The sequence below is a fragment of the Glycine soja genome, chromosome 4, assembly GCF_004193775.1.
Source record: "Glycine soja cultivar W05 chromosome 4, ASM419377v2, whole genome shotgun sequence".
Taxonomy (NCBI): domain Eukaryota; kingdom Viridiplantae; phylum Streptophyta; class Magnoliopsida; order Fabales; family Fabaceae; genus Glycine; species Glycine soja.
The window spans coordinates 2,475,440-2,498,416 of NC_041005.1; the positions used below are offsets into that span (position 1 = coordinate 2,475,440).

The following is a 22,977-nucleotide window of genomic DNA, read 5'->3' on the forward strand; positions in this document are numbered from 1 at the left end:
CACCAGCTCAATCGACAGGTGAAACATGTATACAGAACTCAGAAAGTTAAGTAACCATGACTTAGGTGTTAACATTAAATTAGGAGACAGTTCATACTTATCCCAAGCACAAGTACATTAAAGACTCAAACCCGCTTGAATTTCCCTGAAAAATATCTAGCTTCCATACTATTGTGTGAAATGAATAATAGAAGTCAATAGAATAAGAAAAACAACATTAAAAATCAGTAAAATATAAGACAGCACAAATTAAGGGGGCAACGGTTGCTACTATTCATTTGCATAAACCGGAAGGCGTGGGCAGACCGTTTATCTGCATCTGCTTGTACATCCATTGCCAATTCTCCAACGTTACCTCACCACCAAGAGACCGGATAACAGATCCACCACTGCATGTGCCTACTTTGCAGCATTCTTCTAGTGACAAACCCTTGACCACTCCATACAAAAATCCACTTGCAAAAAGGTCCCCTGCTCCTGTAGCATCGGTTGCCTTTGTTTCCCCAATGGCCGGGACTTGTATCATCTGGTATGCAAAAAAAGCTTACTTTAAGTAGTTATTTGTAACTAATTAATTTTTCAGCACCTATGCTACAACACTACCTGACACAAGGGCCGAACGACAAGAAAGTAAAAACTAATCAACTTTTCCCTAATGATTGTGGACCACAATGTGCTTAAACAGCATTCATCATGTCAACAACATACAGTTCCTGCAGAAATCTAGTTCCATGCTCCTACTGTTTGTGAACATTTGTTGATAGGGATGATGCATACTGAGTTCTTACCCTCTTTCTTTATAAAAAGTTCAATATATTCATGTTGGTTGGATGAGAAGAAGGCAAATTTTGAGCTCATTATACCAAATATGGGCAAAAACCATTCAAGACAATAAGACCAACAGCAAAGGTTGTTTTTTGTATAGGGAGGCAACTGCTTCACAACAAATTCTTACAAGGTCAAATAACTAGGCATTGTCTAGCTAATTATGGTGTCTTGCGGTCAATTACAAAAGGTTCACAACAGAGCCAACTATACAGGTCCCCAAAAAAGGAAAAAAAATAAAAACAAAGGGAATTGAGGAAGGAGCCTGGCAGAACATATCACACAGAATTTCAGGGAAAAAAGATAAATTAACACACCTCCTTTCCATGTTTGGCAATGCACCCATTAGCACCCAATGTTACAACAGCCCATTGGCAGTATTTGGAAAGAAATTCTACAGCAGCTATAGGATCATCTTTCTGTTCATCCCTAAAATCCACGGAAAAGTAAATTGATATCACTTATTTACAAGACAAAATACATATTAAATGAAAATAAGATAGTCAATAACTAGGAAACTGAAGATAAAATTGTATTTTCAACAAATGCATCTTGATATAAAGCTGGGTCTGATCCAAATGACAGTCACCTTAAAAGTTCAGCTGCTTCATCCTCATTGGCAAAGCAGAGGTCTATGTTCCCAGATTCCAGTAGCTTGAGAAGCGGTAGTTTAAAGTTCCTCACCATCTTGCCAAAATGAAGAGATCATGAGTGAGAAATACAAATAGAATAACTAAATAAATTACACAAGTGACTTCTTAAAAATAAAACTTCCATAATCCTATATAATATATTGGTAGGCATCTTAAGCACTTTCATACAGTCATTATTGAAATTATGTAGAAAAAAAATATGATCTCTTAAATGTAGCAAATGACAAGAAGAAATTAAACATATTCAGAAATTATACTGTGGACTAATCGACTAATGATTTTATATTGAATTAACAGCCCTTCGTCAGAATTCAGTTTTACCAAAACAATCCTTTGTCTGCATGTATGAAGAACTTTGGGGGAGGGGGGATTGTGAGAAGCGACATAAATTAAAATACCTCAAAACTGGCCAAATCCAAGGAAACAAGAAGGCCTTCCTGTTTGGCTAAATGAATTGCTGCTTGAATAACCTCCAAGTTGAGTACCGCATATCTCAATACCAACCACTGAAACGTAAATATATCAGCAACTAAGTTCACAGAGTGATATATTACTAGTAGTGATAGACCTAGTAGGATATAAAAGCATAACGATACATAGAACATGATAAATGTCGAAAGAAATCAATCAACCTTGGAGCCCTTGAAATCCTCTTTCACCAATTCTTGTGCCTGCCAAAAAAGAAAAAAAGAGAGAGAATACATAATATCAGGCACAAACATGACTTCAATTCAGACATCGTAATTCCTAACCTAGCCTCAAAAAATGAAGAAAGGGTGTATATGAATTAGAAGTACCTGAACTTTGACAGCATTTGAGAGACAGGGCCGCATTGTACGGTTACCCATGTCATCTACCAAGCAAACACACTAGTACACAGAGCAAATCCATTAACTTGTTATGTCATACTATAATATGATAGAATGAATTACATACATTGTGTGCTGGTACCTGTGCAGTGTGTCCTTTCTTTTGACGGAGTCTTGAGAGGTCGACAGAGTTGAAGGTCATGTTGGTGAGAAAAAGCTGGCCTTGGTGGTCATCTCCATAAGCTCCAATAATTCCGGTGGAAATTCCAAAACCGCGACTGAGACCGCGAATTGTGTTGGCAACGCTGCCACCAGCGAGAGTTTTGATGTCATCGTGGGATTTGGATTTAACCTCTCTCAGTATGGATTCCAGTTCTTCAATTTGGACCTGTAGGATAAACAAAGTTATTAACGGAAGGAAGAGAGAATAAGTTTGAAAAACATAGTTAGTTATAAAAAGAACAGACAGGGATGGAGCCACCGCGCTCGCCGGGAATGCGATGGAGCAAGGACCAATCGACGGTGGCAACGTTGTCGACCAGGGCGGATGGCTGGAGACCCAGAATCAAGGGAGCATGGTCGTGGGAAAACCTCTCCGCTCCCATTGGCCACCACTCACTATCTTTTTTCCGCAGCCCCTAAAAACTAACCCTCTCCTATTTTCTTCTTAGCTAACCCTCCATTCCATACAATTCCAACCAGAGTCTTTCACTCTGTCAAAACTATATTACTTACTTTTTTAAATCATCTATCTTCTGTCTAATTAAATAAATTCTCTTTTTTCTTTTCAATAAAAAAAAAGACTATCTTTGAAAACTTTCTTTGACAAAATTATTTTTAGAAGCATTTCTTTTTCTTTTTTAATTTACTCTTTTACCTTTATTTCTAAATTTAATTTCCGAATTTTTTCAAGTAGTTGAATATACCTTATATGGCAATATAAATTTGTTTAAAATATTTATTTATTACTAGCTTTAGTGTTATAAAATAAACATTTATTTTATACCTTGGACGGACTAAAATACCTGTAAAGATGATATTTTAATTTTTTGAAATTACTAAATGTTTTTTCAATTTAGCTTTTGAATTAAATTTAAATTTACTTAATGCATATTAAAGAGATTTTATATTATCATTGAATTACATAACATAAATTTACTATCTTTAACAATAATTATCCTCAAAGTTATACTCAATGCGTTTTATACCTAATTATCTTGAAGTGTATGTTTTTACGGAGGATTATTAGTTCTTACGGCGGATTATCTAGTTACAATTTGTACTTTTAAGATGAACTCTAGACGGAAAAGGATCAACAAGATTCTTTTCATATGCCTCACTTCTATTCTTTCAGTGAACTGCATTTTATTGAAACCTTACACCCTCCATGAAATCATTCTCACACTCGTCAATTTTCAATTGTAAAGTTGTAAAAAACGAACAAAAATCCTGGTTTTAAAAAGGAAGATGCATGTATCCACAGTGATGACAAAACAATGGCGTCGGTGTCCTCATTAATAAAGATGTCAATGAGAACTTAACTAGAGAACATAAAGATCATGGGAAAAAAAATGTGAAATACATCAAACACTAAAGATCGGCATACACTTGCCTTTCCCTAACTAGAGAACAGAGTTCGAAATATTATGGAACAATTGCTTCCTGGGATCGTAAGGAGCCACAGACCACAACAACTCTACGCAGAAATTGTCTGGTGTTATTGGGAATGAAAAGAATCCCTCTTCCATGAATATGCAAAAAACAAGGATATCCCATGATATCATTTCAAGATTGGAATAGAAGACATTGCTTTTTTAAATACCTCATTTTTTAAGAGCTTTTTCTGCTTTATCAGGTAAGACATTATCAGGAACAACATCCAGCATAGAGTCGTACTCCTCATCTTTACGTGCAAACTTCTTTCGCAGCAGCACCTTCTCAAACTCAATTTCATCAAAGGACTTTGAATTTTCGGCTGCATGGACCTGTGCAAGGTTAGTATAATTGGCGGCTGACTGGGAGATGAAAGCTATCTCTTCATCAGTGAGCTTTCTTAGGAACTTTGCGGGATTGCCTGCCCATACCTGCAAAATTTGCCAGTTTGTGCTTACAGATCACGAATGACACATATAGCATGCATTCAAGAAAAAGCAGCCAAACAGACCTTAGAACTTAAAATATCTAGAGCAGCCAAAAACTGATCAAAGTTAAGGAGTGCTTTCCATCCCCATGATAAGAATTAATAATAAAAAAAAGAGCCGAGGACCATCTAAGATAGCTTCAGTCTTGCAATTGGGTCAACCGGTCCAAAATTCCACACCTGAGGGCATTCAAAGACTTTATAACACGGTAATTTTTAGGTGCAAGTTATAAACTTGAACCTTATAGGATGTTAAATTAGAATTATATATTGCTTTTTCTCCCAAAAAGGAAAAATATAAATAGTTTGAACCTTTTGATAAAACTCGGAAGTGGGTATATATAAGCTCATGCAGTTCAAGAAGCAAAATAATAACCATGACATTAGTAATAAGTAACAATTAAGACAAATGATCTAGGATTCTTCTGGATTAGGGTCTACTCGAGAAGGGATAGTTTAGAACCAAAATTATAACCCATGAAAGAATTTAGGCTTATGTTGTGGCCATGGGCTTTGAGGAAGAATAGGTGAGATCATAAGTTAGAAGAAAAAAAAAAATAAGGGCTTTATGTTTCAAAAACCTTTTAGATACCTAAATGAGTAAATATCTTAAGGGCTGTTAAATAAAATTAAAAAGACAAAATGAAAAATTATCCCAAGAAGTCTTTTAAGAATATTCCTAATGCATCTAATCTAATATTAAACAACTTTAAGGTCACAATAATTATCAGGTTAAAATTATCTAAAAACACAAAATCCCTAAAATTTCCATTAAAAACTAACATAAAGATAAATAAAATGAACACATAATAATAATTGACCCTCTTTGTCCTAGACTGGCAGTACAGTATGTTAAGTCAATAGTGGAATCATTCCCAAAATCAGTTAAGACTAACATGAACATGATTCTAATCCTCATAAATTTAATGGGTGTAGCCAAACAGCAAACATCCAGACATACCTCACCAGAAGGAATTCTTGTATTCTGTCTCACAAGGGCTCCAACAGCAACCATGGCATTTTTCTCAACAATTACACCATCAAGTAGTAGTATTGCACCCATACCAACAAAAGCCTCGTCCTCAACGGTACAACCATGTAAAACAGCACTATGACCTGCTCAGTGAAAACTATAACATAAATTTCCCATTAAAAGTAGAACACAGCACTATTCTTAATCATGACAAAAATGTTACTCACCGACAGTAACATTATATCCCCAATCATTGTAGGCAACACCTTCCCACTTAAATTTGACTTTGCAACATGCACCAGGGAGTTGTCCTGTATGTTAGTTCCACTTCCAATTCTGATGCTACTAACATCACCTATTCATAAAGTGAAGTTTAGACATGATCACCGCATGTATCTTCACGAACAACACAGATAGATCAAACATTGCACATTCAATTTACATTAAAAGATCAGAGAAATCTGTTTGAGAAAGAAAGCATTGCAAATTATTCAGCAAATACAACTCATTAGCAGCAGAAGCATAAAATGGTTGAAATGTTGTTGTCTGTGAGATCTAATTGGTCCAGCGAGATAGGTTACCTCTCAAGACACACCCATACCAAACGACGGAGGCACTTGGTGCAACAAATGCATCCTTATCAACGACAGGAGCCTTATCAAATATGTTCATCAAAGTTAGATGCCTAGAAACTAAAAACAACAAGGAAGACGATTACTTGACATATTTCATAGCATAATGGCAAAAGAGTGAACAAAGTATAGCACATCAGAAACCAACGCTGTAAATGGCTCTCCCAACTCCCAAGGCTTCCCATTTCCTCACTTGCTTACACTTCAAGGTAGAGTTATCTCCGTTTCTTGGATCCAGCACAAACAAATTGGGTCCCCGCCCTACAAACTAGCCTGCTCAAGAGAATAAATACATCATACATGCTTCTTCTAATATATTAGAAATTACAAATAATATAATGTATTAAAAAATATAACATGAAAAATAGTTTCTCACTTTATAACAGGTTACAAGTAGATTTTACAAAATAGTTTGTAATATATTTTTTTCACAATCTTAATTGATTCATATTAATATATATTTGAATGTATTAGTTTGTGTTTGAATAAAATACACATTTAAATGTTACCTTAGTTACATATATGCCAAACAAAATTTAAAATAAAATTTTATCTATATAGATTTTAAGTTGTAAAATAAGTCATATTTATTAATGTTTATATAAACATATAAATCAATAACTAAAAATTATAAAAGCCTGGCGAGCCTGCCTCGCTATCAATCCGTTTTTGAACAAGACAAAACAGGACATCCAATATAGGTTGATGTCTTTTAGACCAGTTCCTTTTTTTGTGTTGTTGATTTATTATGATATAATGCTTACCCCCCCTCCCCCTAAAAAATTGAAAAAAGGTATTAATCCAATCCAACTTGACCATACATGCTTCACCCAACTAGTTTCTATGTAAGTCTCACTCTAAACTTAATCAACTTGTCAAAAATAACTACAAAATAATAAAAGAAGTCTAATCGACTTCTCACTAACCTCTTTCGAACAAGTCTCTCTTGTTGTCTCTTTTTTTTTTACGAGTACTTTATTCTTAGGATAAAGTGGAGAAGTAAATGAAAAATTAAGGGTGTGTTTGGTTTGCATTTTCATTTTCTGTTTTCATTTTCTGAAAATTGTTTTCATTTTCAAAAGATTAAAATTCTGAAAATATGTTTGGTTTGACTTCTTGTTTTTTGTTTTCATGAAATAAAAATACTGAAAATTTTTGATATATTGACTTCTTGTCTTTTTGTATTTTTATATTTGCTAAAAATTACATTCATTGTCACCACAATTTCATTTTATCCGAAATGAGGTTTCTGTTATTAACTGAAAACACTGAAAACGAAAATTTATTATTTTCATTTTCTGATTGTTTCCTGTTTTCATTTTCACTGAAAATGTTTTCAGAAATCCAACCAAACATATTTTCATCACCGTTCTGTTTTCAGTGAAAATGAAAACAGAAAACAACTAAACCAAACACCCCCTAAAAAAAAGGTGTTGTAATGGTCTCTTTTGTTTATAAGTGACCGACATAGAAACTCTACAAAAGTTTTAATATATGAGAAATTTAATGCAACAACTTTTTTTTTATTGGAAATCTAAATAAAAAATCAATCATTACCTAAAATGTATTTAACCCTCAAATTAATTTTAGTGGATACGAAATTATTAAAATAATGGCCTAGCATGAGTGGGTTTAAAGATAGACGAGTTTAGCTTTAATGGGTTCAAAATCATAAATAGGGGGGCAAAATATAACATTTTATCATACCTACTTGTAATTCTCTCGTAAATTGGGATGGTACATTTACCCACATTGCTACAAACGTAACCCGCCACTGTACAACATGTTTAATATAAAGGTGGTACGTCAGTTGCCGAGTATCTAACACAGCTTGGGACCGGCTGTGAAATATAGGGAGAGTTAGTCTACCACTAATCCACCAGACACAAGAACTTTTAAAGACATACTTTTATGGTGGAAAATTGGTTTTATAAAACCTTTTTATTACATAGAAAGTAACAATATGTACTTTCAAGATGAACTCTAGATGGAAAAGGACCCATAAGTTCGTTTTTACTACTTTTTAGATAGCCCACTTCTATTCTTTCTGTGAACTACACAATTGAAGCCTTTCACCCTCCATGAAATAATCATTATCCCAATCGTAATTTTTCAATTGGCTAGAAAATATGCAAAAAGGAAGATGCATGTATCCACACTGAAAACAAAAACCCAGGCGTCAGTGTCCTCATTAATAAAGATGTCAACGAGAACTTATGCACCAAGTTGACGAACAACAACTTGAACATAAAAAAAGTAAGGGGGGGGAATGTGAAATCACTTGCATTGGATACATCAAACACTAAAGATCAGCATACGATATCCTACATGGCACTTGCCTTTCCCAAATTAGACAACAGAGTTCGGAATTTATGGAACAATTGCTTCCTGGACCGTAAGGCGCCACAATTCTATCGCAGAAAATGTCAGGTATTATTGGGAATGAAAAGAATCCCTCTTCCATGAATTTGCAAAAAACAATAGAGTCCCATGATGTCATTTCAAGATTGGAATAGAAAAACACTGCTTTTAAATACCAGATTTTTTAAGAGCTTTTTCTGCTTTATCAGGTAAGACATTATCAGGAAGAATAAGCTCTGGTGGGATCTCACGCACAACACCCAGCATAGAGTCATACTCCTCATCTTTGCGTGCAAACTTCTTTCGTAGCACCTTCTCAAACTCAATTTCATCAAAGGACTTTGAATTTTCGGCCGCATGGACCTGTGCAAGGTTAGTATAATTGGTAGCTGACTGGGAGATGAAAGCTATCTCTTCGTCAGTGAGCTTTCTCAGGAACTTTGCAGGATTGCCTGCCCATACCTGCAAAATATGCAAGTTTGTGCTTACAGATCATGAATGACACATATAGCATGCATTGAAGAAATAAACAGCCTAACCAACATTGGAAGTTAAAATATCTAGGCCAGGCAAAAACTGATAAAAATTAAGGAGTGCTTTCCATCCCCTCCATGTCTCCTGAAATTCCTCATTTATTACCTTAGCAATTGGATCTAAGGTTACTTCTAATGGAATTGATCAAGTTTCCCTCTCTCCTTCATTAAACAAGAAATATGTCCTTTTTTTAATCCCTAATTGTCCGTTTAATTTAATCTTAGTTAATCAACTTGTTCTCTAAATTGTCTTGTGACATTTGATTCTAATTCTTTTGTCATACAAGAATGTGGTACAAGTAGAATAATTGGCATAATAGATCAATCTCGAGGTCTCTACTATCTAGAGCCAATTCCTTTTGTGTCTTGTGTTGCTAGAGTTACATCTGCAAAGCTTTTTCATAAATGCATGGGTCATCCAAATTAGTCAAAATTAAAGGAAATGGTTCCAGGTCTTGAAAAAGTACTAGAGTTAATTGTGAATCATTTCAATTTAGGTAAACATGTTTGCTCCTCTTTTCCAAAACAAATTGAAAAAAGATGTGTAATTCTATGTTTTTTAATTTTTATTGTTCATTCAGATATATGGGGTCCAGGTCAAGTCTTTTTTTAAGGGTTCAAATGCTGTCACTGTTATTGATGAATTTTCTCAATGCACTTGGTTGTACTTATTTTGTTCATAATGTCTCTCCAGGATTTGATAAGCTCTCTGCCCGAGCCATCAAATGTGGTGTTGTTGTTTTTTTTTTATATATATTCTAGGCTTTGGAACACGGATGGTTATATGAAGATAAAGGGAGTACCCAAGTTATTAGGCATTGTTACAGAGATGGGGTAGGGTCTCTAATGGATAGACATTCTACCATGGGGTACTATGAATCTACTGGTGCAAGTATTGGCTTATGGAAAAGTAAGAAGCAAGATTTGCTGTTAGGTCTAGTGCAAAATCCAAATATAAGGCGGTGGCGATAACTACTAGAGAACTTGTATGGATTAAACAACTATTTAAGGAGTTGAAGTTTTGTGATATTCAACAAATGAAGTTAATTTGTGATAATCAAGCAACTATTCATGTTGACTCTAAACCGATGTTTCATGAGATGGCCAAACATATAGAAATTGACTCTCACTTTGTACAAGAGAAGGTTCTATCCAAGGAAGTTTTAACTGAGTTAGTCAGCTAAAATGACCAACTTGCAGACATCTCGACAAAATTCTAAGAGGATCACAAATCCAATAAAATTGTTCCATGCTTGGTGCATCAAATCTGTTTGCTTCAGCTTGACGCAGAGTGCTTGAAACAGTTTCTATTTTAGAAATTAATGTCTAAAGTAGATGAATAGACAGAGACTTCGCTCATCATTGCTCTTAGGGAATTGCAGATGTATCTAAATATAGGTGTTGTTGAGTGTTTTTCACTCGAGCATTTTACCAAAATCTAGTCTTCAACTAAAGAATAAGGGCTTTATGTTTCAAACACGTTTTAGATACTTAAATATCATAAGGCTGTTGAATAAAATTAAAAAGCAAAATAAAAAACTAACCAAAAAATTTCTTTAAGAGTAAATAGTGTATACACTAACAATGTAAAAACCATGTATGATATGTTTTTTTACTCTTAGAATAATCACTTTAAAAGTCATACCAACTATGATTTATGATTGGTTGATAATGTAAATCTTTTTATACTAACAGTGCATAGAAATTAACCTCACCCCCTATATTCCATAAAAATTATATAAAAAACAAATAATTGAACAACCTGTCAGAGATTGGCAGTATAGTATGTTAACTAAAAAATGGAATAATTCCCAAAAACAGTTTACACTACCACGAACATGATCCTAATCCTCAGTAACTTAATAGGAATAGCCAAACAGCCAAACAGCCAAACACCCACAGACATACCTCGCCAGAAGGAATTCTTGTATTCTGTCTCACAAGGGCACCAGCAGCAACCATGGCATTTTTCTCAACTACTACACCGTCAAGTAGTATTGCACCCATACCAACAAAAGCCTCGTCCTCAACAGTACAACCATGGATAACAGCACTGTGGCCTGCTCAGTAAAAAAAATTTAACAAAATTTCCCATTAAGAGTAGAACACAGCACGATTCTTAATCATGACAAAAAGGTTACTCACCGACAGTAACATTATCCCCAATAATTGTAGGCAACACCTTCCCACTTAAATTTGACTTTGCAACATGCACCAGAGAGTTGTCCTGAATGTTAGTTCCATTTCCAACTCTGATGCTGTTAACATCACCTATTCATAAAGTGAATTTCAAACATGATCACCACATATATCTTAATGAACAACACAGAAATTCAATCTACATTAAAAGATAAGAGAAATGCAAGTTCGCGTGAAATCTGTTTAGAAATAAAGCATTACAAATTATTCCACAAAACATCTCATTAACAGAAGAAGCATAGAATGATTGAAATATTATCTGTGAGACCTAATTGAAGGAGCGAGATAGGTTACCTCTCAAGACAACTCCATACCAAATGGATGATCCTCTTCCAAGTTGAACGTCTCCAATGACGGAGGCGCTTGGCGCAACAAATACATCCTTATCAACAACAGGAGCCTTATCAAATATGTTCATCAGAGTTCGATGCCTAGAGACTAAACACAACAAGGAAGACGATTACTAGATATATTGCATAGCATTATATAAGTCTCCGATCATAAACATTGATCATGAAATTAGGGCATGGAAATGAAAAAAATGGGAAAGGGGAAAGAGACAAACGCTGCTCTTGGAAGTAGTAACCGCCCTGAAGACGGGAACCGAGACGATCAATGGCCTGTCCAGTTTCTCGAATCCAGTTACCAACGCTGTAGATCGCTCTCCCAAGGGTTCCCATTTCCTCAACTGCTCAGTGCTTCACACTTCGAGTCTCAACCAGAATGCTACTATGCTAGAGTAGAATATCCCTGTTTCGTGGAGAGGGCAATTTGGGGTTTCCATCGCTCAAAACAAAAATGGGCCTGGCCCAAGATTATCTGGGCCGATCTGTTACCAGCTTGTGGGGTTTGAAAATTTTGGTAATTTGTTCCGTATAAACAATTTAGTTCAAATAAAGAATAGTGTTAAAACAATTTAGATATGATTGCAAACAAGAATCAATAATTCTTGGACAGAGAAGCCACATTTGCCACCCATAATAATAGTTCAAATAAAGAATAGTGTTAAAAGCTGCCAAAATTTATATTGAGGAAGGTGGCGGGGACAATTTATTACCCAGCAAGTAGTGTTTCTTTATGCAATTTGGATTTTGGAAGTTCCTTGCCAACGCCAGCTTTGCCCATGATTTATTTGATTAAAATTTGTTCATCACTTTCTTTTTAGGAATTATTTATTCTTCATCTTGTGCTAGAAAATTTATTGATATATACTATATAGAAGTAGACAGGAAAGTAGAGTGACTTTTCGCTCAGGTTTGGACGAAGAAATAGAAGTATAGCTCGTGTGTCTCTAGAAAATTTATTCTTGACTTTGTAATTCTAACAATTAATTTAAAATTTTAGCCCTTGTTGACCTTGTCTCTTCTTGCTTTGTTAAAGACTTAATAGCTAGGAGCCTTCTAACGGTTTCCAACGTTCAAGATTCTAAAATTCAGATCAATGTAAATCTCAGTAGTTCAAGTGTTTTGGATTACATTTATACGTTTTCAAGTGGAGAACAAAGTAAAACGAAAATGTAGAAAAAAAGGAAAATATTCCTTCCCTCGCACTACCCTTGCGGTGTAATATAATACATCTCCGGCTGCTGGTGAGGCTGTTAAGATTAATCATATCTTAAGTTTTATGTTTTGTTTTGTGATAATGTGATTGGTTTGGAAGGAAGTGAGAGAAGAGGAGAGAAATTGTTTTATATTTTTTTTTAATCTAATTTGATTTAAAAATTTGGAGAATAGGAAAAATGTTAAGTCTAAGACAAGGTAGTTATGTAATGAATAAAGGTAAAAAGAAAAGTTAATATATTATAAAAACATTCTTAAAATTTATTGTATGCCTTAATAACTTCTATAAAAATATTGCATCATAATTTAGAACTTGGAAAGTGATCATCAACGAGGAGTGGGGGATTAAAGTTTTGTTATGTAAATTACTAAAATCAGAGTGCCAATTGTACCAAGCCACGTCAGATTCTGACTTATTATAGAGACAGACAGACCAATGGTTGTAATAATAACAACCACCTAAGAACCGTGAAACCAAATCACAAGTTTAGTTGTTAAAACTTGACTCTAGTTTATATAATAATAAAATTCCTATCACATGGAGTAGCAGTTTCTATTATTATTATTTTGATCCCAATTAATGTGTTTAAACATGGCCAGCTAATTTCATGAAGCTAGAAGCTAGAAGCCTAGAACCATCGTATACCACGCCTATCCTCTTTCTCTCGGTACACAAAAAAGTCCTGTGGTGGAGTATACCTCACTTAGAAGTGCATGAAATTGCTCTAGTTTTCCAAACAAATGAGTGAAAGAACTCTGGTTCCAATATTCGTCTTCTGGGCTTTCCTTACAATAATCACCCCTACACTCATTCTCTTGTCAGAGAATTCAAAGGCAGACCTCGATTCAAATGGTAAAGACCAATATTTAAGTAACTGCTACTTCTCCTCATTCCTAAAAACTAATAGTATAAATTATTAAGTATTTTCATTTGCTTGTAAATTGGGTTTGCTTCTTTGCCGGCTTGTTAGTTATTATTTTTAGCACTTGTAATTTTTTGTTCTCATTCTCTTCAATGTTTATATCCAAATTTACAGGAAATATAACTGAGGGAATGAAGCTTGGAATAATGATCGGGTACACACAGAAATATAGCATAAGAACAGCATCACCACTAGCCAAGTCTGAAGAGGAACTGGCCTTGGCACCAGCCCCAGAAACATTACCAACCCCATCATCTGGAACTAATACTACTAGAGTTACTCCAACTGGGTCAATGTCACATCATAACCACACTCTTATAGGCAATAGAACTGATGATGGGCTTACACTCTTCTCTCCCACCAAGATACACGTCCAAGTCAAACAAGCATATATCAGATAAACAAGTACTTCGTGACAGACATGATTACAGTATTTGGATCTCAGACTGTTATATGTCCTCAGTAGTCTTTGTGGAAGAACAATGTAAGTTGGTGATAAACAGAATTAATTCATTACTTTGTAAATATCTACATAGGTATATACCATGATTCTGAATTGATATAAATTGGTTGGGGTTTGTTGTTTAGCAAATATATTTCTTCTATTGTTGAGGTCTAATAAAAAGAGAAATGATGGTCCCAAGTCCCAAGCCCAAATCCCGTTGCAAATTTATAGGTGTTATGGAAATTTTTTGTATGTAGTTATGAAACGAGATGCAGTTTCTCTCATCATGAGCAGTATTATGTCCCGATGATCATATGGTCTTTGTTTTCCTTTATAAAAACAAAGACTCAGAGAAACTCATTAACAAATTCTGTAACTTTTGTTCTTGCCCGGATTAATGCTGTGTGTTCATTAACAAAAATTGATTATCCAGCTTCTAACTCAAATGTTTTGTACTTGATCACAATTGAGCACACCATGACACGGTTTGCTTGCAGAATTGACTCTTCCTTCCCCAGCCAAAAAAAGAATTAGACGGTTTTCAACTAGTAAAGTTTGATAAATTGCAGCGTCATGCTTAAGCTTGTGTGACTATCGATGACACTTTCACTTTCCGATTAAGCATTCATGTTATGATTCTTGATAATTTGAAAGAGACAAATGTTAGTCATGTTAACACAACAGTCATCATAACATGCGTTTGCCTTAAAAGGTGTAGAACAAAACCTGTCTAGTCCTTAAATGACAACCGAGTAAATTCATGTACTCAATTTAACTTCTTACATCATGCGCATAAATTATGCACCTTAGCTTGTAGAGAATTTAAATGTAAGATTTTTTTATAAAAAAATAAATGTATGTGTTAATTTTAGTTTATGAAAAAGCTCATTTCATTCTTGTCCTATACTGTTCCTTCACTCAGCTTCCAATCTAGTAGGTATTGTTGTGAAGCAGCTAAAACATAGGAAGGAAAAAGCATAACAGAAACAAGTTTACATAGCATTTTCAATTTTCAACTAGTCAGGTAAAACATTAACTAGTTTACATAGCAAACAAGAGCACAGACGTGCATCCTTGCTTTTTAAATTCTCAAACGAACGTGTCAAGGTATTCTTCCACAGCGGTGTAGTTGACATAAGGGTACAACTGGGAAGCCTCAACCCCAAAAGAAGGATCAATCTCAAAGTTAGTGTGGTCACCCTTCACGAACACCGAATGGCTGATAGCTAATCCCTCTTTGATTGTAAGAGTTGCCTCTGCAAGAAAAGAGAATATCAGACATTCAGCCTTGTATTGTAATTGTATTATGGTTTGGACCAATCTCAGAAGAAATTATTAAATAGTGCACTACCTGACTTTAGTGTAATTTACATTTACTGAGACTAAGGATATTTAATTATTTATACAGACCTTCAATGTCCGGGGTATAGAAAGAAAGACCATTTTAGAGGATACAAAATTAATTTAATCTTAAACTTTAAAAGGGTGTAGATTACGTTATATGGCCGGGGTATAGAAAGGAAGACCATTTTAGAAGCTAGTATTATTTTTGGGCTAAGTATTCAAAGCTAAATCATGGGGAGCATTGCTTCTGCACCTCTCTATCACCATTTGCATTACATTACAAAATGTTCAATCTATAATGTAATTTTCCATTATGAAATGAGCATTTTGTAATGTAATGGGCGCTTCAAGTAGAATTTGAAGGTGTAGGAAGTTTCACTCAATTATGAGTGGCAAACTAGCAAATGATTTAGTTAAATTTTTTTATATAAAATTATTAAAATAAAAGCAATTTACATTAACACCTTCTCAAATTTTCTCAAATTATACACAATATTCTTTTTTTAATGTTGGTAACAACTTCCTCATAAAGATGTTAATGTAATGTATAACGTGATATTAATGTAATATTTTTAAATATTAAGAAAGATTAATGTAATCAGTGACGGATCCGGCAAAAAATAGTATAATATTTTTTCAAACAAAAATTATATAATTTTTATTAAAAATGATAATAAAAAATTTAAAAAGATAAAGTGAGTAAAATTATTCTTTTATAACTGTCTACATTTATCTTATTAAAAAAATTATCTTATGGAGACAAGATCTATTCTTTTATAGGGCTAAAAAATATTTATTCAATATATTTAAGTAAAAAAAATTTACTTTATGGGGGAGGGGGATTATTAAATACCATGTAAATCCGCCGGTGAATGTAATATATAAGAAAGTCACAGTGCATATTTTCAAATATTAAGATGAGCCAGCGTAGGAATAATAAAAGAAAAAAGATTGAATATAATTTGAGAAAAACTCAAAAAATGTTAGTGTAATTTTGCTATTTAAATGTTTTTTTTTCTTCTCTTTTTCAAGCATTATTCCTCCTCCCTCCTGTTTGACCGCACCTTCCTTTCAGGTTTTATGGTGCTCTCCCACTTGTAATTTCACCGCACCCTCTCTCATTTCTCTTCTCGGTGTTCTTCCGGTGAATTCATTTTTTTTTTTACTATTTTTCAATGATGTATGTAATTAACCAACTATACTACCTATGATCCCTTAACCGATTTTGAAAAAAAAAAATAAAAAATTCACGTATTAAAATAATCTACAGGAATAGTAGGAGTTAATCAACGCTACGTAGCAAATTAAATAATAGCCATTTGATTAGGATTAGAAGGCTGACAAATAAAAGGTACTGCACGCTTTCCTTAACCACAAAGTCAAATCAGTTCAATATTCTCTCTTTAAAATCTGTTGGGATTTTTGCATCCCTTTTCAAACAAACCAGAAATACAGAGTTCTTATGCAGAATTGTAAGTGACAAAATAGAAGCCATTACACATATAGATACGAAACTATAGTCGTGGATATGATATATAACGTGAAAAAAACTCATATCAAGCATTAATTCCATCTCCGGGGTTAAGTTTCGTAGACCCCAAGTTGGCCACGTGAAACTGTGATGCATACTTATTGGAAGCCGCTTCTATCACTGGCGGTTCATTCAGAAATGCCCAGCTGCTTTTGGTCCACCTGCATTAACCCCAATCATTTTCTAAAATATTAATCATTTAAAGGGATTCATAATAATACACCAAATTGTGCAATTACTATCTGTGATTTAATTTACCAGCCATTTTTCTTGATAAGTTGCTCTAAACTTTTCTGGTCAACGTCCATGCCTAAGGACTCCTTTATGCTGGCCAAGGTCACGGTACTTGACTTATGAGAATTCTCTGAATCCTCAAATTTTCGGGCCTGTCCAGTATCCATCATAAACATCAAAATATATTACTAGCTTTTATATATATGTGTGTGTGTGTGAATTTCTGACACATAGAAGGGGAAAAAATGTAGAGATGTAGTTAACTTCAAAGTCAAAAAACCTGAATAGTCTCAGATAGTTTGGACATAGCTCTGAGGTGTTCTAACTCTGTCTCCTTCTTTACTCTCCAGTAAGCATTAATTTCTTCTTTGGTGAGTGATCGATTCCTCTCTATTGTAGCTGCAAAAATAACAAATTTTTCCTCCGTCAGAAATCACAAGTGATTTATGATCTAGACTCGACCAAGAGGTGAAGCATATATAAGTGCATAACATAATACGAGAAAGAAACAACACTAGTACTAAATAATTAATTAATTATCTGTACCTGATTCAGGATCCAAGATCAGAGAGTCCCATCCTGCCATAAGAGAACCCATTATATTTGTTGCTGAATTAATTTCTTTATCGTAACAAATTTAGCGACTAAGCCACACTAGCTCCTCCAATGCCTTTCTAAATCGATGACCTATTTCTTGATATATATATATATAGTGCTGGTCAGTGTAGTGACGAAGCTCCGGATTGTTTCTCTATTTTGTTCTTATCTCTTGGCAAGGATTTTAGATTGTGATGAGTGAACAAAAGTGTCACATCCATAGGTTTTGGATGTTAAGGGATAATGATGATGATAATGATCCTACTGTAACGGCAAAGATTCCCTTGTAGTTTGGGCAAAAATAAATAGAAAATTGAATATTTTAAGGCTTTAGTCACAGGCAGCACACAGACTTTAGAAAACAAGGCGGCGACATCACCACAGTTTTTATTTTAAGAACTTTAGCAATTAGTTTCAAATGTACCAATATTTTCCCTCTATCCGTTGAACAAGTAAGTGTATGTTTGGGTTAGAGGTGCTGAAATTAATCTTGAATAAAATTGATTTTGATTATTATAGAATTGATTTTGATAAAAATAAAAGTTATTCCTATTTATTTTAATTCTGTCATGATTTTTATGTATTATAATTAATTTTATCATAATTTTAAAAACAATTTAAATATGTAAAATTTCATCAAAATTAAGAGGTTATTCAAACCCATACTAAATTTAGTAAAAGTAACTCTCATGAAAAAGTATTCTTTTTCCTCTCTCCCTAAGACTATCATATTTAAATATCATGTACATCATGTTAGAAACCTGATTAAGGGTTCAACTCCTCTTCCATTAATGGAGAGGTCCATTAGGAGAGAGATAAACACATGCATCTCTTTATCTTTCTTTCAATGGATCTCTTATTGACTAGAGATGAATTTTTTTTTCTGATTAATCGATAGGATCAATATATAAGTTGTAAAGATTTTCTTTTTAAATTTTAACATAATTAAACTTTAAAATATCCCAACCTCAGAATCTTAATTTAACGAGTGCAATCCACAATTATAAAAAACGAGAGTTAAGACTGATTAAGAATTTCATAAAAAAAAAGACTGGTTAGGAAATTAAATAAAAAACTAACTAAATTTTATAATCAAAGATTCGCTGCATGTTTAAACCAATTGTATTTGTATTCTTATGAAATGTAAAGCGTTCATGTTAAAAAAGACCACTTATTATATAAAAAAAATACCATTTGATTGTTCGAAAACCATCTTTGAGGATCTTGTGTTTTTTGGGTATGATTTCCTGCTTATCAATTTCTTCGGTCATGCCTTTTTAATTTCTGGTGATCAAGTAGTACTTTTTCCGCGTTTTAGCAGGATAAATTATTGGCAATTTGTTTGAAAGATTTTTCAGTCAAACGATAATGACATTCCTTGTGTTTTCTTATTGAAAAGCACTTCAATTCACTAGTGAATTTTTTTTTATCCCCTCTCTGAATCACTGCTTTGACTATTAATTAACAAAAAGCAGCTTCTGAAAGAAAGCTGAATGGTCATCACTCATCACACTCAGTAATTGTTCTTGTAAACTAGAGACAGTTGCAAGTTTCCCCAATAAACAAACTTGACATTAAAAAAGAACAGCACAAACGATGGATGTTACTGACACGAAACATCAAAACAAAGGCCCTGGTATGGTATTCTGTCATGTCTCAAGTAAATAAGACCACGTTGTTCATTATTTTGTTGCAGCATCCTTATCCTTTATATCAATGTCTCCGCATCTAAACTTGCAACCATGACGACGAGGCTTGTCAGGGTTATGAGGTTCAGAGTCACTGGGTTCATGGAAAAGTCCCCTGAGGCATCGTCTTCGAACAACGGGCCGGTAAGGCACCCTCTCCACACGGTTAATGCTAACTTCAGCCTTAGGTTTTTCCAAACACGGTTGTTTCACATCAGGCTGAGGCTGTTGGGGGAGAATAACACGAACACCAGGGTCTCTTCCATTGATGGAACCGTTCGACATGATCGAATTGTTGATGCTCTGAATGTTGCTGTTTACGTATGTCTTCCCCGCTTCATCTTTCTCCGTGGACGCGCTCTTCTTACCTTCAGGTTTGGGCCTAGTTGAGTGAGAACCCGCCACGTGCATTGTCACTCCTCTGTTGTCACCAGCCAGAGTTACCACACTAATTGTTTTGTCATCCACGTTCAATGTTGGATTCAGAGCTGAAATATCATTAATATCTTTTTGGATAGTGGGGTTTTCCTCGTGGGATAATGGTATGGTCGCTGATGTTGAAGCTGGTGGCACCACTTGGATGTCTTTCCCGCTAGGAGTGGACGTGGCAACCATCATCTTTCTCTCTATGGTGTTGCCATTTGATTTAGATTGGTGGGGTTTGCTTTGTGTTTCCAAAGGGGCATTGGAATTGGAATTCTGAGTAGGAGTACTATCCAACTCCAATTCCTCCACATTTGGCTCTGAAGGTGTAGAAAGGGATTCTGGCTGAAAAGACACTGGGGAATTAATGATCACTGAAGGTGCTGGTGAGTGTGATGGAAGAAAATTTGACACTTGTTGAGGTTTAGATTTTGGGGTTCCATTCGGAGGAGGTTGTGGAGGGGTAGAGGCTATTCCAGGAGGACGAAATGGTGGTCGATGATGAGTGGAAACAGATTTTGATTTTTGTTTTGGAGGAGGAGAATGAGATTCAGTGGAAGGACCTGAGATCCAAGGGATCCTAAAACCACATTGCTGCTTTTTCCGTGGCATGTATGATGGATAGAATAGATATGATTAATATCTGGTATCACTACAGAATGAGTTTTTTTTTTCACCGGATATATAAGGTTTTCTATTTTAGTTGAACTTAAAAACCGCAGATTGCACTGGTTGTCTATATATACAGAACTAGGAGTTTATACCTTGGATGCATTGGAGTACTTTCGTTAGAATTTTGTTTGACTAACCAGTTTTTATTCCCAAGCTTTTCACACTGATTTCCTTGGAAACTTCTTTATTTGTGCTTTGCTTAGACTTAGAGATTTATGTTGTCATCAAACAAACGTTCGCAAACCATTCTTATCTTGTGGTGTACGAAAGTGATTTCTTTCACTTCTCACGAAAGAAATTCCCAGCATATTCTTGGCCTCTTTGAAGCTTACTGAGCTAATGGTTTTGGTCATTCATCCCCGTGTTATTAAATTGATTTCATTGAATTTGATATGGAATATATAGCAATAAACTTAAAATAATCATCCGTAACCGTAAGTCCATAATGTTGGGCAAATGAATGCCAGAACATATGATCCAATGAGTCGGCAATTCCATGTCTAAACAACTAGAAAGTTCCTTTCTTCATATTCTCCTTTAAGAAAAGAATTCAAATACAAGATGCAGTCATAAAGTAAAGGATGGCACCCAGCTACTTTTGTGGTTATATGAAATACCAAAGATGGGGATAATTCCATATTCCTTGGCCGCTGCTAAAGCAGAAGCAACTACCAATCAATTCCAAGTATTCCTAGCAGCAACATCAGGGTACGTAGAATCCTACACTTGAGGGGAAAAAACACGAAACCCTTAATTTTTGTTATTAAATTTGTCAGTAATGAAGAACATCTAACATTTTTACGAAATGAAAATACTGTTATACTGTTGAGTTAGGTCTTATATAGATTAAAATTAAATCATTAGTCCTACTCCTCCCAATAGTTCTCTATAAGTAGAACAACGGTACTTTGTATTTTTTGTTGTTGAATAATGATACTTTGTTGTTATACATTAGCAAGCACTGATATTTACTTCGATAGAACAGAACTAGAATAACAAATGCTAGGAGTCTACAGAATACTGCGACTTCGCCAAAACCCTCAAAGGGGCGCAATATTTCAACAATTCCAAGGGAAGGGAATCCTTAACCTAAACAAAATATATTCAAAATTTGGATGTGCCACGTCCTCTCCACGCATGCAGCAGAAAGGATTGGAGAATGTCACAGTGTCAGAGGTACTAATGACAAAAGGGGAAGCAAATGTTGGTTCCTGGCTCTGGTGCCGAGTTGATGATGCTGTTATCAACGCAATGAAGAACGTAAGATAGTTCAATTTGTTCAAAATAGTTCACCGTAATTAACTTTCTTAAGATTTCTTGACTAACATCAACATGGTATAAGATTTTCAGATGGCTGATAATAACATTGGATCATTGGTGGTACTAAAGCCAGAGGGGCAGCATATAGCAGGCATTATCACAGAAAGAGGTAGATGTGGTTCCTTCCAATTAATTCCCTTTAGTTAAGATAGAAAACTCATTACCAATGCAATTTGCAAACCAAAATTTAACAGTATTTGACTCGTTGAGCTAAACTGAACCACTTTGTTGGATGCATGCATGAACCAACAGACTGCTTGAAAAAAATAGTTGCACAAGGAAGATCTCCCTTGCACACACATGTTGGTCAAATAATGACTGATGAGGTTATTTTATGCTCTCTCTTTTCAATTATATTTAACAACCTAATCTTGTGTTTTCAATAAGAATAATGAGGTTACTTGTGAACAGAATAACCTGATAACGGTGACCTCCAACACCAACATTCTTCAAGCAATGAAAATTATGACAGGTAAGGATAATTCTCCTATTGGCACAAGTCTTCTTCCTTCTTTTAATCTTTTGACACAAAGCTTAAGGGTCAAATGTCAACCTTTTCTTGCAGAGAATCATATCCGGCATGTTCCTGTTATAGATGGAAAAATAGTTGGCATGATTTCCATTGTAGATGTGGTGCGAGCAGTGATGGAGCAGCAGAGTGGAGAACTGAAGCGACTCAATGACTACGTCAGAGGAGAATACTATTAGCTAAAGAATTCAAGCATGGATACGGATTTGATGACACGAAATTCATGTACCTAAACAGAATGCACCTTTATATTTGATAGTAAATTTAATTTGATTCTATTTTATAACTTTCTACTTTCTAATAAGTATCTGGTGAATAAGTTTTCTTGATCTTTTTTTATTAAATTTTTTTTCCAAAAAAATAAATAATAAATTTGATAATCTCCATTCACACCAAAACATATATATTCGAGTTGTGAGCCTAATTCATTAGAAAAATCATATTCAATATTCTCATTCCCCTTTTCCCTCAGTCCCTCACCCTCCCAAGCCTTAGTACGAATCTGTTAAACATCACGCCACATTAACATTGGGATTTCTCATTAAAACACACACACAAACATTTTCCCCACATGCAAAACGTATGGG

At 34.6% G+C, this 22,977-nt stretch overlaps 6 protein-coding genes across 6 annotated transcripts; 2 read left to right on the top strand and 4 right to left on the bottom strand.

Annotated features, from left to right (window-relative positions):
* Positions 1-46: 46 nt before the first annotated feature.
* On the bottom strand, positions 47-2,997 carry LOC114408633 (uncharacterized sugar kinase slr0537). The gene is made up of 8 exons (XM_028371750.1): positions 2,755-2,997; positions 2,430-2,675; positions 2,276-2,347; positions 2,111-2,149; positions 1,877-1,984; positions 1,415-1,512; positions 1,143-1,254; positions 47-526 (listed from the first exon to the last, which is right to left on the bottom strand). The coding sequence occupies exons 1-8, from the start codon at positions 2,890-2,892 to the stop codon at positions 275-277; spliced, it is 1,065 nt and encodes a 354-aa protein (XP_028227551.1). The 5' UTR covers positions 2,893-2,997; the 3' UTR covers positions 47-274.
* Positions 2,998-8,191: 5,194 nt separating this feature from the next.
* Positions 8,192-11,866, bottom strand: LOC114408634 (gamma carbonic anhydrase 1, mitochondrial-like). Its single transcript, XM_028371751.1, has 5 exons — positions 11,691-11,866; positions 11,420-11,563; positions 11,072-11,197; positions 10,835-10,986; positions 8,192-8,855 (listed from the first exon to the last, which is right to left on the bottom strand). The coding sequence occupies exons 1-5, from the start codon at positions 11,803-11,805 to the stop codon at positions 8,562-8,564; spliced, it is 831 nt and encodes a 276-aa protein (XP_028227552.1). The 5' UTR covers positions 11,806-11,866; the 3' UTR covers positions 8,192-8,561.
* Positions 11,867-13,254: 1,388 nt separating this feature from the next.
* LOC114408055 lies at positions 13,255-14,444 on the top strand. Its single transcript, XM_028371181.1, has 2 exons — positions 13,255-13,537; positions 13,722-14,444. The coding sequence occupies exons 1-2, from the start codon at positions 13,426-13,428 to the stop codon at positions 14,006-14,008; spliced, it is 399 nt and encodes a 132-aa protein (XP_028226982.1). The 5' UTR covers positions 13,255-13,425; the 3' UTR covers positions 14,009-14,444.
* A 2,297-nt stretch (positions 14,445-16,741) lies between these two features.
* On the bottom strand, positions 16,742-17,930 carry LOC114408635. Its single transcript, XM_028371752.1, has 4 exons — positions 17,708-17,930; positions 17,442-17,560; positions 17,186-17,313; positions 16,742-17,088 (listed from the first exon to the last, which is right to left on the bottom strand). The coding sequence occupies exons 1-4, from the start codon at positions 17,757-17,759 to the stop codon at positions 16,953-16,955; spliced, it is 435 nt and encodes a 144-aa protein (XP_028227553.1). The 5' UTR covers positions 17,760-17,930; the 3' UTR covers positions 16,742-16,952.
* A 1,235-nt stretch (positions 17,931-19,165) lies between these two features.
* On the bottom strand, positions 19,166-20,579 carry LOC114408636 (putative proline-rich receptor-like protein kinase PERK11). The gene has a single exon (XM_028371754.1). It carries the CDS (start codon positions 20,479-20,481, stop codon positions 19,441-19,443), a length of 1,041 nt encoding a protein of 346 aa, XP_028227555.1. The 5' UTR covers positions 20,482-20,579; the 3' UTR covers positions 19,166-19,440.
* Positions 20,580-20,998: 419 nt separating this feature from the next.
* On the top strand, positions 20,999-22,676 carry LOC114408637 (CBS domain-containing protein CBSX3, mitochondrial-like). Its single transcript, XM_028371755.1, has 6 exons — positions 20,999-21,249; positions 21,527-21,801; positions 21,892-21,970; positions 22,114-22,187; positions 22,273-22,333; positions 22,427-22,676. Exons 2-6 carry the CDS (start codon positions 21,541-21,543, stop codon positions 22,567-22,569), a joined length of 618 nt encoding a protein of 205 aa, XP_028227556.1. The 5' UTR covers positions 20,999-21,249; positions 21,527-21,540; the 3' UTR covers positions 22,570-22,676.
* Positions 22,677-22,977: the final 301 nt, after the last annotated feature.

Excerpts from the sequence above, each read along its gene's own strand:
- LOC114408633 (XM_028371750.1), bottom strand. The coding sequence starts at position 2,892 with ATGGGAGCGGAGAGGTTTTCCCACGACCATGCTCCCTTGATTCTGGGT. Across the intron at positions 2,150-2,275 it reads CAAATGCTGTCAAAGTTCAG|GCACAAGAATTGGTGAAAGA; the intron begins GTACTTCTAATT and ends CTTTTTTGGCAG. Across the intron at positions 1,513-1,876 it reads TGGATTTGGCCAGTTTTGAG|ATGGTGAGGAACTTTAAACT; the intron begins GTATTTTAATTT and ends CATTTTGGCAAG.
- LOC114408634 (XM_028371751.1), bottom strand. The coding sequence starts at position 11,805 with ATGGGAACCCTTGGGAGAGCGATCTACAGCGTTGGTAACTGGATTCGA. Across the intron at positions 11,564-11,690 it reads TTACTACTTCCAAGAGCAGC|TCTCTAGGCATCGAACTCTG; the intron begins GTTTGTCTCTTT and ends TGTTGTGTTTAG. Across the intron at positions 8,856-10,834 it reads CAAGAATTCCTTCTGGCGAG|GTATGGGCAGGCAATCCTGC; the intron begins GTATGTCTGTGG and ends CATATTTTGCAG.
- LOC114408055 (XM_028371181.1), top strand. The coding sequence starts at position 13,426 with ATGAGTGAAAGAACTCTGGTTCCAATATTCGTCTTCTGGGCTTTCCTT. Across the intron at positions 13,538-13,721 it reads GGCAGACCTCGATTCAAATG|GAAATATAACTGAGGGAATG; the intron begins GTAAAGACCAAT and ends CCAAATTTACAG.
- LOC114408635 (XM_028371752.1), bottom strand. The coding sequence starts at position 17,759 with ATGGGTTCTCTTATGGCAGGATGGGACTCTCTGATCTTGGATCCTGAA. Across the intron at positions 17,561-17,707 it reads GATCTTGGATCCTGAATCAG|CTACAATAGAGAGGAATCGA; the intron begins GTACAGATAATT and ends TTATTTTTGCAG. Across the intron at positions 17,314-17,441 it reads AACTATCTGAGACTATTCAG|GCCCGAAAATTTGAGGATTC; the intron begins GTTTTTTGACTT and ends GATACTGGACAG.
- LOC114408636 (XM_028371754.1), bottom strand. The coding sequence starts at position 20,481 with ATGCCACGGAAAAAGCAGCAATGTGGTTTTAGGATCCCTTGGATCTCA.
- LOC114408637 (XM_028371755.1), top strand. The coding sequence starts at position 21,541 with ATGCTAGGAGTCTACAGAATACTGCGACTTCGCCAAAACCCTCAAAGG. Across the intron at positions 22,188-22,272 it reads GTCAAATAATGACTGATGAG|AATAACCTGATAACGGTGAC; the intron begins GTTATTTTATGC and ends ACTTGTGAACAG. Across the intron at positions 22,334-22,426 it reads AGCAATGAAAATTATGACAG|AGAATCATATCCGGCATGTT; the intron begins GTAAGGATAATT and ends CTTTTCTTGCAG.